The sequence below is a fragment of the Mya arenaria genome, chromosome 1 (genome assembly GCF_026914265.1).
Source record: "Mya arenaria isolate MELC-2E11 chromosome 1, ASM2691426v1".
NCBI classification, from domain to species: domain Eukaryota; kingdom Metazoa; phylum Mollusca; class Bivalvia; order Myida; family Myidae; genus Mya; species Mya arenaria.
Window position 1 is genome coordinate 6482046 of NC_069122.1, and position 16329 is coordinate 6498374.

General features: G+C 34.3%; 1 protein-coding gene across 1 annotated transcript; it reads right to left on the reverse strand.

The window, feature by feature from the left end:
- On the reverse strand, nt 1-15555 carry LOC128238935 (tRNA (cytosine(72)-C(5))-methyltransferase NSUN6-like). Its single transcript, XM_052955273.1, has 10 exons — nt 15417-15555; nt 14848-15000; nt 14239-14343; nt 13908-14001; nt 13301-13460; nt 12131-12332; nt 10124-10253; nt 8481-8638; nt 5733-5858; nt 1-2753 (listed from the first exon to the last, which is right to left on the reverse strand). Exons 1-10 carry the CDS (start codon nt 15504-15506, stop codon nt 2577-2579), a joined length of 1395 nt encoding a protein of 464 aa, XP_052811233.1. The 5' UTR covers nt 15507-15555; the 3' UTR covers nt 1-2576.
- Between the last annotated feature and the right edge of the window lie 774 nt (nt 15556-16329).

Below are 16329 nucleotides of genomic sequence, written 5' to 3' on the forward strand. Positions count from 1 at the left end.
AATGAAATACACAATTTATTGCATAGAACAATTGACAACATTACAGAATAATGAACACTCAAAGACATTTAGGATTACAAAAAAGTCATGAAATTTAGTACACCGGTAATCATGCTTGTAGAAAAAGTGATGAAATAAAAAAGGCAAGATATATGGAATTAGACGATAAAGTGCAGAACATGACAACTGTGTCTTGTGCTGAGTTGTATGGAAAAGTGCATATATTTCTGCAAGTATTAATGTCTGTGTGAATTGCATGTTTTTATGCGTTTTGATGATACAGAATTTGGTTGTCATATTATTTAAGAAAGTTAACGTAGCATACACTATGCAGAGTTAATTTTTCCAAATGATGTTACAAAAATATTTTTCTCACTTCATTTTCGAATCGTAAATCATATCAAACAAATTTCAGTATCTGAGGGGCTTACTTTCTTCCCAAATTTCATTCATAATAAACTAAGTTGAAATTTCTTTAGGGCTTTTCCTAAACATATAACCCCCCGGGGATAAGGCACTTTTTATATCACCCCCCTACAGAAGCAAATTTACCCATTCAGCAAATTAAAGATTAACTAAGAAAATAATTGCCTTCCCCCTGTGGGTTATATGTTTTACTGGAATAGCCCTTAACATATAGTCATAAAAGAAACAAAATATTTGGTGCAAAATCAAAATTATATCATTCATGATCACAGAGTTTTATGTTCACTGCGTTTTTGACAATATTGCTGTCTGGGATCATTCGGTGAAATAAACTTTGATCTTACACTGTTATTCAACAAATTTCTGCAATATTTTTTGTATTTTAAATCCTTAAACACTTACATTTTCATTGAAAGGATGTATAGCTTTGCTATATGAGATAAAGAATTTGAGCAGGCCAGGAAATCGTTTATCAGCCCAGGGCTTGCTAATTTGTTTTTTACAACCACTTCATATGAACAGTGAAATATGTTTACTTGCTTGCATATTCTATAAATTTAAAGTTGAATAAGTGTATACTAATCTTTTATTTGATTGTGACAAAAAGTGATAGCTTATAGAATCAGTCTAGATTCTGTTTCCTGGGTAAAAGCCAGTACTGTTGTCAATTTTAAGAAGACATGAGAATGTACCCATAATTGGGATTGAGGTCACATCCTCTTGATTGAGGGGTGGACACCTTTACTACTTAACCTCTCTCAAATTTACAATATAACAATTAGTCCATAGCATACAAATGTCTTAAAACCACGCTCATAGCAATGTTATATTATACTAGGGGAATAAAGAAACTGTGGATGCAAAATTATACCAGTTCTGAACTAACCCCAGAAATAGCATTTTTTTAAGACTACTTAATTCTGTAAATTGTCAGACTTTCATGTAATACCTCCCTGTATCATAGTTATATTTATGTTTCAAACAGTTGGGGTAAACGTTATGTAATCATCGAAACGCTTCATGCATATTCATACAAATTTCATATAAGGCACAGTTTCTTTTTTCCACTAGCATTTACAGCAGGTGTAACTGTTACAAATACATATACAGTGTAACTGTGCAATGCAGTTAAAATTAAACTTGAATTATTTAGATATTAAATACTGTGGTATTAAAGTCTACTGCGTAAAGTTTATTGTGTATGTGAATAAGCACTTAATTTGTTTAATATGTATCAGCACATTTAAAGAGTCATAAAAATAATTAAATTAATTTATTATAACTTATACAGACATAACTTAAAAAAAATCAGCAGAAAAAAGGCTTCAAGCGACTTAATGATGGCAAAGTATTTTGGAACACACCAAACGACAACTGACATAAACTGGTTCAAACAGAATTGTGCAAATCGAAACCTAGGCTAAAGTGATTAAATTTTCAAAAGTGTTATTAACACTTTTCGACTAAATCGAGTATTTTCTGTCATTTTTTAAAAATAGTTTACACTTGTTCTTTGATTTAACATCCCGGCCCTATAACACGAAAATACTCAAGTCACATCTCAGCATCGCAGTCACAGTTACAACTCATTTTTCCACCTAACATCAAAAGCTATTAAAAATCATGTATGTTTTTTTACACCTTTTAATAGCCCATTCCATTATAGAATATGCTGGTTAACACCTTGGTCATGATTCCAAAGGAAAACAATTGTACAGCCAAATATATATTTGAGTACAATTTATTGGTTTTTAAGAATTACTCAAGTATATTCTTTGCTTTAGAATTAGATTTCTTTGAAATATTTCCAAAAACAGTCAACACCTTCCATAAGATAATCACATTTTTATAAGATAATATGGTTTCAAAAAAAGTATAAAAACATGTAAAAATTTTATTCACACTATGCTTTCATGTGGTAAATTGAGCTGAGATTAAGATTTGACTCGAGTATTTAAGATTAAGATTTGACTCGAGTATTTAATGTGATATTGGGGCCTGACGATTTAAAAAAATTGTTACAAGCATTTTTTTCACATTTTCACGTAATTTTATTTTTCGATAGCCAACCCTACAAAGCATGAACGAGGCCCTTTCAAATCAACAACAAAAATCAATAATAATTTAAAGCTAGTGTGAATACTTTTATTTCATGAATCCATCTCCTTTTTCTTCACAAATTTAGCTATAAAGAATCCTATGGTATCATTGTCCGTGAAGTACTTGGATTGGCTCGTGTCACTCGTGGGGTCGTAGCGCTGTAGGAGGGAGAGTTGCGTAGCTGTGAGGCCCTTACAAGGCCTCCCCGTGTCTCCTAGGTGTGGGTGCTATAAATATATATAAGTTTTACAATTATAGAAAATCAATTTGAGTATATGTCAGTTAATATAAGTTACAAATACTGTAGCATTATAGCATGGAGACAAGCAAATTTATTTCTTTTCTCTACCAATTAAGAATATTACAACTATCATCTTAGTATGTTTTACTCATTCTCGTTCACCAGAGTGATGATGGTATGGGTAAGCATACCATTAGATTTAACACGATCAAACCTCTGATGAATGAGAATGGTTTTACTTAACTTAACACTTTCTATCTCTACTCTATGATAGAGGTAAAGCTCAGATAGTTATGCATTTATAATCTGTATGTAGTCTTGTCCAAACTAGAGTGCCACAGAGGAGATACAAAAGCTTGTCTGTTGATGTGTATTTCATTTGAAAGAAAAAGGGACATAACTTGATGATCATTTAAGCTAAAATTGAAGCCCTTGCTATTCATTTGCATGCAGTACTATCATTTGCAACATGTTCACCTAGTTTCATTTCAATAATGCACCTGTCAATATTTTGCCCGCCTGGAGGGGTGGCGGGCATATACGGGGCTTTAGACAGAACACCATTCCTGAAAGGCGGGAATTTGACAAACTTATTGAATCCGGGTCCCGGGAAATAGACTTTGGCCGGTTTTTACATCCCGGGAATCGGGAATTTCGACGCCACAAAATAAAAAAGGGGAGTAACCGCGAAAAGTCGAAAGACGACGGCGATATTTTTATTCATGTTTTTCTAGTAGCAGACAGCGCATGCATGATGGATGATCTATCAAATTTTTCTGTCGAGAAAATTGTGGGATGGGGCGAGAAGATTGCCCCAGAAATAGGAACAATATTCAAAGGTATACAGGGATTGTATTCTCCATTTGTTTTCACCTATACCCAGACATAGTATGCATGGGGCCGAGCGGTTTTCATGTTTGTCATCTGTTTTCGCGAATTAGACCCATTTATTTTGCGAGTCTGAGAGGCGTCACATGAAACTCACGATATGTCGTATTAATAATACTAAATCCACAAAAGAACGTTCACTATACCTGTAGAATATAAACGATTACAGCAGAATACTTCTAAAAATAAGCATTTATCAAAAAATGAAAGTAGACTTGGTAATCCTATTTCATTGATTTCCGCTTTGTTAAAACGTAAATCAAATATTTCGCAAACACATAGGAGAACCAATCCAACATGTATGATATATTCTTAGCGATTACATGGTTTACTGACATTGTCAGAATGACCTCGATATTAAAGGTACTGTCTCACCTAATTTAAATTTTAAACGCGTACAGAACTGATTCATAGATTTCTGACACTGTCAAAACAGGTAGATTTCACTCTTATCTTTAAGATTAATCTTAGGTGTTTATTGAATATGGCCCCAGAAACTTAAAACTAATCAGGTGTATCTTTTTTCCAGAACACATTTGTGCAATGACAAGATATTATACCTAGGTTTCTTTGAGGCCTGCTGCTCTTTTGTCAGCCTGACTGTGAGGGTTCAAATTTGGCAAAATCTACCCCCGGGGCATTTGATGCACCAAGCAGGCTCAAGGATGGGGATTTAGACAAAAATGGTTGTCTCTAGGGTGGGGATTTAGACTTCAAACATTTCAAGATGTCAAATTCCACTGGGTCATTCCGCCGCCCCCCCCCCCCCCCCCCCCCCCGGGCGGGCAAAATAATGACAGGTGCATAACCTGAAAGTTTTTTTAGTTATGGCCATGGTTGAAGTTTAACATCTAACTTACATCAAACTTCAACATATTTAATGTTTCCTTTATGATAGTATATCAGGAAAATATTGAAAATTTGAATTAGCCTTAAAATTGAAAATCTGATTAGAAATATAAAATGCCCAGTTTGCCCTTGTCAGAGTAATAGTCAATTGACCTCTAATCTAATAATATCTGCTACAATAAAGAAAAAGCAGAATTCCAATTTGATGTGATCTTGACCTTTGATGAAAGGGACATTTCTCACACGCAACACATCATCATTATTTGACAAAAATCTGTGCCTTTTTATTTCAAAATCCCACTATTCATGACAGTTAAAGCCTGAACATGACTGCCTATTTTATATGTGCAATTGTGCATATATGCAGCATTCCATATTGATCAGCCTGTAAGTGTGTCCTTGACCTTCTAGGTACCGGGGACATGGGTCATACACGCAACACATCACCTTCTCATGGATCTTACACGTAACGCATCACCTTGTGGGTCTAACACCTGTGCCATGATATTTTAAAATGATAAAGTTACAACCCGATGGCAACAAGATCAGACACATGGACGCATGCATGCATCAACATCAATTTTAATTTGCCCACCTCTGGGGCATAGAAATTCTACTTGACATAATGAATGCTAAATAACTTGTATTATTTAACCAATGTTGATAAGGGTGAAAATAGCAGCAGTGTAAATACGATAACATGATATTTCAACAAAAACAATGAAATAAATCTAAACTCATTCCTTAAGGTCCAGGTATTTTTCCAGCTTGCATGTAACAGGTGTTAATCTTCGGGTGTGTGTGTGTGTGTGCGTGTGTGTGCATTAGTGTGAGTGAATGAGCTTATTTATACCGGCACCCTGCCCATTTGGCAAGTGCTTCAATAAGATTCATCATTTAAGGTTTTTGGAGCCATGTGCACAAACAGAATGTAACCCTGGTTAGAGCAATCCTGGTTCTTTAATGTACACCAGTGTATAGCATTGTCACATGGGACTCCCATTTAACATCCCTCCAGGAAGACAATTATTCATTTTTTAGTGGTGCGGCGGGGAATTGAACCTGCGGCCCCTGGATTGACAGTCAATTGTGCTACCACTAGACCAACAATCTGCCACTGTTAATTTTCGTCCATGGTGACCCTATATATACCAGTGTACATATATCCTGACAAAGTGGTCAAGCAAGTGACATTGGTTAGAATGTTACTACTTGACCAAATCCTTACCTGTTCATCCAACTGTAGGTCTGGATATTTATCCAGCATCCAAGCCACCTGGTGCTCATTTTCCTCCATGGTGATCGTACATGTGCTGTACACCAGGGTGCCTCCGGGCTTCAATAATTTTACACCCTACAAAGAAGAATAAGGAAGCTTATGATTAATAGTTCTCTTTAAAAACCAATGAATGGTAACATCATGAGTGTCATGCTAATGAACGTAACATCTTACCATTCTAAGTTTATTTTAGTTCACTTAATTGAATAATATTTAAATAATATTACAAGGCTTGAGAATAAGAATAAGAGTAGTTATATATAATAGCCCATTAAAATGATTTATTTTATACAACACAGATAGAATGAACTTATGATGTATCAGGCCTTTCAATCAATTCAAAATTCATTTTAGGCCACACTAATTTGTTTCTATGTTTATACTTTTTACTGGTATTCTTGACATTTTTGAATCAGAAAATGATGCATTCTGTGTGATTCCTATGCTTAAAACACTTAAAGGCATAATTTAAGCCTTCTATTAGTGACCCCCCCCCCCCCAAAAAAAAAAAATGATCTGTGTTGCCTTGATCCCTCTTATCTGATCTTCGATCTGAGTATCCTGCTGTGCAGTTTTTGAAGTTTTATTATAGAAATAGACCCTAAATGGCCCCGAGCCAATAAACAAATACACGGGAAATTGGCCCCTACTTATCATGCCAAACATTCCTTAAACTAGGCCTTTAAATACAAGTATCATATAAACTCATTTTGCACTGAAAATCTATACTCTCCCATTTATTTTTTTCAAGGGGGCTCATTTGTATTTTCATGTTAGCTAGTTAGGTTTTCATAATCAGGGCTGATGCTAAACATGAAAACAAAAATTGTGGCCTTACCATTTTAACAGCAGTCATCAAATTTAGACTTTTGGATGAACAAGCCCGAATTCTTATAATATTGTTTAGCATCAAATTTTTTAACAAGCCCTGCTATATAAAATTCAGAATTTGAGCAAGCTCGGAAGGCATTTTTTACCAGTGCTGGGCTTGCGGGCTTGTATTAATTTAGACCACTGTCACGGCACAGCATGAATCAATACTGCTTGTGTCTTATGATACATGAAGCCTTTCTCATAATGATCTCAAGAAATATCATTTCCGTAACAGGCTTTCATGCATTGCAAAAACTGTACTTGAGCAATTCATTCAAACGTAAATGCATAATTGATGACATCATTTAAATATCTCGCAACAATCTTATATTCTATTAGAGAATGCATTTTAAAAAGAGGATAACATATAATAAATTTAATCTGCTTTAATATTATGTAGATTAAGTTGAAATTGACATTGAGAATTGGCAAAAGTATATTTCTGCTCCCAGATATTTGGGCCTGGTTTGTAATTCATAAAACACTGTTAATTCCTTCCTTCAGTCAATTTATGTTTCTTACTGGTCATAATTATGATAAAATTACCTGATAATTTCTGAAAAGCTTCATCTTCATTCACTTTGTTTAAAATACACACTTAAAAAAACACTTCTTTCAATTTTACAATACATATAATAATTATGTAATTTTTTTTAAATGACTTAAATTTGGAATTGGCTTGAGATATTTAAAGGGACTAGCCCATGTTATAGGACAATATTTATTCTTCACAGGAATGCATCTGAAAACACTTATATTATAATTATTTTACTTTTCGATACCTAAATTATAGATAAAAAGAGTTAAAGTATGAAAAACCTTGTATTCTTCAATAGAAAACCCTGTGTAATGAAGACATAATTAGAAAACTTACAAAAAAACTCCCACCCACGAAAGCCCCTACATAAACTGAGGGAAAATATAACCTTCAACCCTTTTGTTGAAAAGCATTTCAAAACCATCGACTTCAGAGACAATATAAGAGCATTTATCAACATTTGTTAAAGTGTTCCAGCCATAATTGTTTTGTGCAAATCTTAAAAATATTAAAATGCTAGATTTCTTAAAAGCCAAATGATATTTCAAATAAGAAATATTTCAAGATGTTGAAAGTGATCACATGACATAGACCCTCATCACATGGTCAAAGAAGAGTATTAATGAAACATCAAAGGGAAGTAACCACTGTGTGAAGTTTGCTCCAAGTCAAACGTAGTTGTACAATATTTACCCATCATTATGGTTGAATAGTACAGTATCATACTGTGTATAAGACACTATAATAGATAGGACGCAGGCAAGAAAAATTTGTTTAAAAAACTGGTGAAAACCCTTAATATTAAAGATGTAAAATGACATGTCAAAATCGTAGCTGAAAAATAGGCAGCCGCAATATTTGTTTTGATGATTTATTTTTGTATTGTGAAAATGGCAATGGTTAATATAAACCATGCAATAGTAAAGAGCCGGGACAAACTAAGACATAAGATAAAACCCTCACAATATTCATTTATTGTTACATGTTCAAAATTATAGAAATATAATTGATTAGGATTTTTTTATAATTTGATTATTTTTATAAGATTTTATTCCAACAGCTTGCAGTCTCGTGCACACTTATAATCCTCTGAGGATTGTGGCAATTTCTTATTTTTTTAAAGATACATATTTAAAGATAAAGATTTGTTGTCATCAGCATAAACATAAACATTGAAAGCACTGAATTATTAATTCAACCAGAAAGCATTAAATTCCAAAGGGGAATAGGTAGGTTTATTGCAATTTTCCAGGTGGTGTTTCCACATTGGTAAGACATCAACTTACAGCTTCTATAAACCTGCGCTGGTAAGTTGAGTAGGACTGTAGGGATTTGAGGGTCATCCTGTTACGTGCAGAGGGTCGCTGTCCGAGAGCACTGCAGGGGACGTCCAACAATACACGGTCAAAGCTGCCTGGTGGGTAGGGTGGAGTGCCTGATATATCTAAAGCATAAATGAGAGTTAACAGATTACATTCACTGTTAAAATGAAGAGGGTCACTGTCCATGGGCGCTGCACTGGACTTCCAGCAATACGCTGTCAAAGCTGCCCGGCCTGATATAGCTGAAGCATGAATGAGAGTTAAGAGATTAAATTCATCCTGTTACGTGAGGAGGATCAATGTCCAAAGATGCTACATGGGATGTCCTGCAGTACCCGGTCAAAACTGCCTGGCAGATGGGGGTTGGGGTGGTTAATTCTTGATCAGACAGGCACAAATTTCGGTGTATAAAACATAATAATGAGTATATGATTTAAGGATCCAACATTTGACCTGGCTATAAAATCAATATTTCATTTCAAATTTCATTTGCTAGTGAGTACAAGTATATTTTAGGAAACATTTCATAACTGTTTGCAACATTTCTTAGTTCACCTTTCTCTACATTGACTTTAAATATTCAGTGAAATATCAGACATTGCAAAGACTCATGAAAACTTTATAAGCCTGTCTGTTCTTAGTCTATTAACTTGGCACATGTTTTTACAAAATACAAAATGAGCTTATCTTCTCTAAAAGTGTCAACCCTAAATGGCCCTGAGCCAATAAGCTAATACACTGAAAATTGTGACATCAGTGCATTAAACCGGAGATGCACAGCAGGGAATTAATACGCAAAACATTCCTTAAACTAGGCCTGGCTGATGGGTCAGATCTGATATAGGTCTCATGTTGATGAATATTTCATACAGCCCATTACAAGATAACACCCACTTCTGTTGCATGTTGATATTCCTCAAATCTTCCATTAATATTTTATAACTTAAGTACAGGCTAATGGGTACATCAGCATTCAAATCTGATGCAATGCAACATACGGTTTTAAATGTTTATGAGATACCTTATGTAAACTACACTAGAATTCCATGAATTGGATGTTTTGTCCATTATTGACAAAACTAATTTAATACCAAATTTGATGTAAATTTCACTAAAAAACCTTGACCTTTGACATTGACATTAAAAGGGGCCATCAACTGATAATGATGGTATTAATTGGTTATTGATTTTTCTTGTTAAGATTATCATGACATTGACCCTTGACCTGTTAACACCAATATAAATAGGGGTCATCGACTTACCATGACCAATGTACACACAAAGTTTCAAGACTGTACAAAAGTTTAAGATATTGATCAGTAATCATTTTTTCAAATGACCTTGACATTTGGTCAACATGCTACCGCTCGTTCAAAATTAAAGAGCCATCTACTAACCTACTGACCATAACCTAAATAACACACAAAGTTCCACATCAAGTTCTACTAAGATATTAATTGGAAACTGTTTTTAGAAAAATTCAGCTGACCTTGACCTCTTCCTTGTCAAATTCTTCGTGACCTTGGTCAAGTCTTTTGATTATTTTGTGTAAAAATACTCTCTTTTGAAAACTACAACCCTGGATATACATAAAAAATGTCCCCTACCTGCATTTTCATCTGAACACTTTGTGGAGTCGAATGTGTATGCGTCTACACAGGTGAGGTTCCAGCGGGCAAGGTTGTTTGTAACCTTTTCCACCTTCATAGCCGTCTTGTCCAACGCTACAACTCTACCCTTGAAATTAAAATCAATCAAAAATAGTAAAAGGACACAAATATTAGTTTATGCCCTATTTTAATTTGATGTGAACCTGGGTGATGTAGATTCATTCAACTGCAAATTCTTTTTTTCTTTATTTCCTCCCCCCATTTCTCAAAAGTTCTTAAGCTTTACAGGCTTAAGTAGCTTATTTCAATTAGCCAAAATACATACTTAAATTGAATTTTGATAAATGAAAAATGGTTTATCGTGATTATTAAGAGTTTTCCTAACTAAAGTATTGAAACAAAGAAGTAAATATTGTGCAATTTATTGAAAACCAAAAATAGTGAGCTTAGCTTAATCCTGTTTTAAGGGACTCGAGGTATGGAGATATTGAGGCCTGGGGTTTAAAACTTGTGATGGCATTATTATATATCATAGCAAAATGGTTTAAATTAATTACTGCTACATTTTAAACTTAGGACCCGGGTCGGTTTTCAATATTGATCTTCTCCTTATCCTTAAACATACCTCAGTGATTCCAATCAGCCTATTGGTCAGCTAAATATACAGGCCAATCAAAACACTTAGTTTCTAATCTTTAATTTAAGATCAATCTAAGCTGCTTATTGAATACGGCCCCAGATCATTAAACAATGAAGTAAAAAACTGAAACAATTAAACTTAAGGGGAAAAAAAACAACAGATATTAGAGATTGGCTTCTTTAAGTCAATGAATTGGAAGGGGTTATTTGAGATGGACACAAATTATCACCCTTTTAACATGATATCTATATTTCTTGACATTCAAACTAATGTCAACGACTATTTGTTTGATAGTATCTTTGCCAGGAATCAATCCATACACGTTCTCATTTGTAATATGGTATTAAAAATACTTTCTTATCGAAAAAGCATAAGATAAGGAATACATGAAAGCAGATATATTTTCCTTTTTCTTAAGCTCTATGTCTCTATTCTCATTAAACACACCACAATTTATAACACTGAGTATGCAACTTTACTCAAGAGTCAAGTCTTTCTTAATGAATTAAAAGGAAAAATCCAACAACAACAAAAGTAGTTCTACTTTATAAGCTATTAACGTGTCAGCTTACGTTTTCATTGGCATTTAATGAAATGCAACAATGAATAGATAGATGCCAACATAATAAAAAAAGACAATTTTTTTCTCTAAATTACCAAATTAAACATGAAACAAACCACTTAAGCTTAATAGCTAGATAATAACTAACATAAATATAAGATGGTTGATGGAGTGATAATGAAATTGTCAACTGGTAGGTAACACTGTCCTCCTGTGATCTTCTTTTATGAAAGTTATATTCGAAAATCAAAATTTATAACTGTCATCCATTAGATTTTTTAGCCTAACCAAATTTTAAAAAAATGTAAAAATTAGAGTCCTTTAAAACGGAATTAATTTAGGTTGTCTTGTTAGCCCTGTGGTTAACACACTGGCTTCTTACCAAGATGACCCAGGTTTGATTCCCAGCCTGGGAGTATGTGAGTTTGGTTAGCGGTCACCAAGCCAGACCAGTGGGTTTTCTCTGGGTACTCCGGTTTTCCCCACAACACAAGACCACACTATCGGACATTATCGTAAAATATATTATGTTTAAGCTTATTAAATTAAGCTCAATATTTTTGTTGAAGTATAAAGTGTGTATTTTTTAGACTTTGACAGAATCTTTTTTCTCTAAAGATTATCATGATAAACTACAGTTTAGTTTAAGTTTAAGCAATTTATTTGACTAAATAAAATATGTTACTTAAACCTGTCATGCTTAATTAGATATTTAGAGAAAAAAGCCCCTGGTGTGCAAGAAATTAAACGTGCTAACCATGAAATCCTCATCATTTCTTATTAAAATAACATAAGGTCGTACCTCGTTGTTCATAAGTGTAGCTATATGGTTGGTTTTACCGCCAGGCGAGGCACACATGTCAATAACAGTTTCCCCGGGTTGAGGGTCGAGCACCATGCAGCACACGATAGACGGCAAGTTTTGGGCAAACAACAGTTCTGGCAAGACGTCATCCAGGGATGGAGCCTCATACAGAGGTTGGGTCATCTTGATTCCAACACCCCTGGGGCAGAAAACCAAGATATTTAAATATGTCATAAATATTGCAATAAGCAGGGCTTGACTGATTTGATCTTGCTGGACCGATTTCAGTTACAAACAATGGCTTAAAAATTGGTATGAAATCGCAAAAAAGTGTGAAAAAATTTGGACATTTTAAAATTCAGACATTTTAAAAATACAACTTTTTTTTATTTTTTGTCTTAGAAAGAGCAAATTTTTGCATAAATATCTGCAAACCAATGATAAAAGATTGCTGAAAAAAGATCAGATTGTAAATTTTCATATTTCCGTTTGAAAATTAATGTTTAATGGCTTAAACCGTTACTAATGGTTTAAGAAAATGCATAAAACATCAATTTTTGAACTAGAATATAAAAATATGCGATCTAATTTTTTGTCAGCAGTCTTATATACCTGGTTTCCATGGATTTTTGCAAAAATTGGCTCGTTCCAAGACAAAAAATGAATAAATTGTCAAAACTTTCAATCTGTGAGAGTGCAGCTTTAAACCAATATCTGAAAACTGTCATCTATTCAATGGAGATCCCATCCCACTCTGATGTGCATTCGAACCTTGACAGCTATGTCACATCAAAATTAATATTGATTAAATTCTTTCAGACCATACTTATTTTATACATCAGAATGCCTGGATGTGAATACCAAGCAACCTTGACGGATAATATAAATTAATTTTTCAAAAATAATTTAAAAATGAATGATGATTATTTTTTTGTTTACTAAGATTTGCAATAGTTTGTTTTTCAATAAATATAGCTCAGACTTAATACAGAAAACATGTCACTAATGTGCAATCAGAGCTCAGACTTAATACAGGAAACATGTCACTAATACGCAATCAGAGCTCAGACTTAATACAGGAAACATGTCACTAATATGCAATCAGAGCTCAGACTTAATACAGGAAACATTTAACTAATACACAATCATACCATAACACAGTCTTACCTGAGTTTAACCTGAGCTGAACAAAACATCTGGTCCCTGCTAAGCTGCATGACCCCACACCCCACATAGATTTTGCGTTCCCGATACTCCTCCTTCAGGCCCTTCCGGCACTGACCCTCTAGATCGGCATACACTGCCACTGTCTCGCCGGCTTGAAGGTCTGAGAATAAATTAAAATATTGATAAAAAGCAAGTTGTTCAAAAAGCATTCCCAATGTTTTTTTCTCACCTGAATGATTTTTCTACCTTATAAGATGATAGTTAATTACAGTAAATCTTTAAGCATTCACCAATCATTTTATATTTGTGTGTTTTCAGCTATTAAATACACAATTACAATCTTGTTATCAGTGTTTTATATTTTCCCTTAAACAATGACTCAACTTTTCCTTCTCGGGGCAAACAAATAATATCCTACATGTGTGTACCACAAATACAGTGTGATGTAAAAATTTAAAAACAATAATTGTTTCTTTAATTATTTGAAAACAAAACAAGACAGCATAATTTAGCTAAAAGAGTAATTTTGTAGCAATGTGAATGCACAGAAAAGCATAATGAACATTACATATAACTGAAACATGAGATAAATAAAGTGTGTACTCACAACCAGGGGCTCCCATGATGCCCAGCACAAAGACGTCCGCCCCTCTTAACACGGCCATCCCACATGCCAGGTCAACAATCACCTCCTTCACCACCTGTGTAGAAACATTGCATTGAGCATTTTTTACCAATGTTTTACCCACATTAGTTTAAATTTCCTTATTTTGCAACAATAATGAAACAAGTTATTTATATTACAACATGTGATATTAATCATGGCATCCTTTTAATTCTATGAAGGCAGAAGGGTGCATTTGCTGCCCTCCATGAGAGCAGAGGCTGCCACCAAAAAAGGACTGAGTGCAGCACTAGAGGCTAAAACCCTAACATACCTCCGGTGGTCGTGGGTTTGGTCCTCTGCTAGGTATAACCAGGACATCTTTCAGTGCGGGGTGGAGAACAATGGGAGGGGGGTTGCTACCTCGATCATTATATTGCTGAAAAAAGCAGATGTAAATTTAATATTCATGTTTAGATGTGAGGTATCATTATTGAATCTATTAAAGAAATCTTCTTACACACAATATGTTTTACAAAGAATTTATTCAAACCATTAACTTATCAAGTCAAATATAACGTACACAACATGAGCTGGAGTATTTGATAAGTTATAGTAGTTGTATTACATCTTAATTTAAAACCTTAAATTCATCAAGCAAAATTTAACATACACAACTATAACTGGTGTATTTTAAAAGCTATCTTGGTTGCTCTTAGTCAATCAGGCTGTATTTGTTATAGCAAACACGGCACTGACTGTTTGAAAACTTGACTTTAAATTGATAAAAGATGCCTTAGGACAGTCTAGTTACAGTTCAAAATAGTTTAAATCAAGTGTTTATCTATAAGGTATATGTCTCAGCATATCAGTTATGATTTTCATTGACACAATACAAATAGTTAAAGCCTTATTGACAACGTTTAATAAACAAAGGCAGCACCTTTTCCAGCTCTGATTTTAGCTGTTTTGCGACCACATGTTTATCTGCTGCGAGTGTGTTGACTCGTAACGTCGTGACAGTGGGTGGTGTACCAAGGCACTTCAACAGCCGGTCAAAAATCTTGCTCCCTACCCCGTCCTCATCTTCAACCTCCTGATGAGAATAAAATTTATCTCTTATTATTGAAGATTTATCATTTAAGATCAAAGATTTAAAAAAAAAATCAACTATCTATATACTTCTGCTAAATTATTTGTTTGAATTCAAGTTATCTAATATGTTGAAACTTCGATATTCGACAGAAAGATAATGAAAAGTGTTCAATAGGTCTTATAAACCAGTATTTATTTCTATATTTTTTTAAATATGAACATCTACATACTGTACATAGAGTAATATACTAGTGACTAGACTCCTAGTCTAAAGTAGTCATTCTAAAATGCCGTCCAGGCTTTTTTTTTAATGATGGTTAGCCTGGACCAGGCTAACCATCAGTAAAAAAAAAACCTGGACGCCTTTTTAGAATGACTAAGTCTAAAGCAGAACAACGTGTTTAAGGGACGTGTTACCTGATCTCCCCTCCATGAGGACTTCAGGAAGTCAGCAACTTCTTTTTCTAGAAGTAAAGGGGGAAGTTCGTCATTATGATCGCCTGACATTTGAAATCATGAAGGCATGGGAAAATCTGATTAAAAAATGTTTACATTATAAACGCCTTTAATTTGAAGAGTATTCAGAGATATTTAATAAACCTCGTTACATAAACCACAACCGTATACTAAAGCACAAAACGCAATACCAAATAACCTTGATCTTGATTGTAGTGAGGTGACACATCTGACGAAGTTTCTTCACAACGCCAGTGTCGATGTGTTCAGATCCATTCATTTGAATTCTTTATATTGGAAATTAATGTGCTCACTGGGTGCCAAAAGTACTGTAGGCTGGATTAGACTACAGGGTAGCAGGGGACCAATAACAATCCTACTCCTAGACGGTAGTGAATTCCAATCATTATTGTATTTGGTATTTATCAAACACATTAGTCCGAGCGTATATTAAGTTGAAATGTTTTTTGTGCATGTTCTTAGTGACACGATTTGGTCTAACAAGATGCTTTACTGGAACTGAGGCGGTGTTATTCAGTTCTTTGCAGACTGAAAGGATAAGACGGAACGATCTTTGTTCTTCTGCCCAGGAAGGACTCAAAGTGTAGCTTTTTTAAATTCCTGTCATACCTGGGTCGATCATAGTTGCAGTTTGATGTAGTACATTTAGCTGACGTTTTTGCACATATTCAAGTCTATCATTGAGACTAAGCTGGTTGGGAACCGACACTGTACTGGCATATTCTAGGGCGGGTCTAATTAAACCTGTATATGCTTGTAACATCTGGTAAGCATTCGTGTGGATTTATTTTATGTAATCCAATTCGGGTTCGGTATATATGCTTGTTCGTTATCTGTTCTCAGAGATATTAAA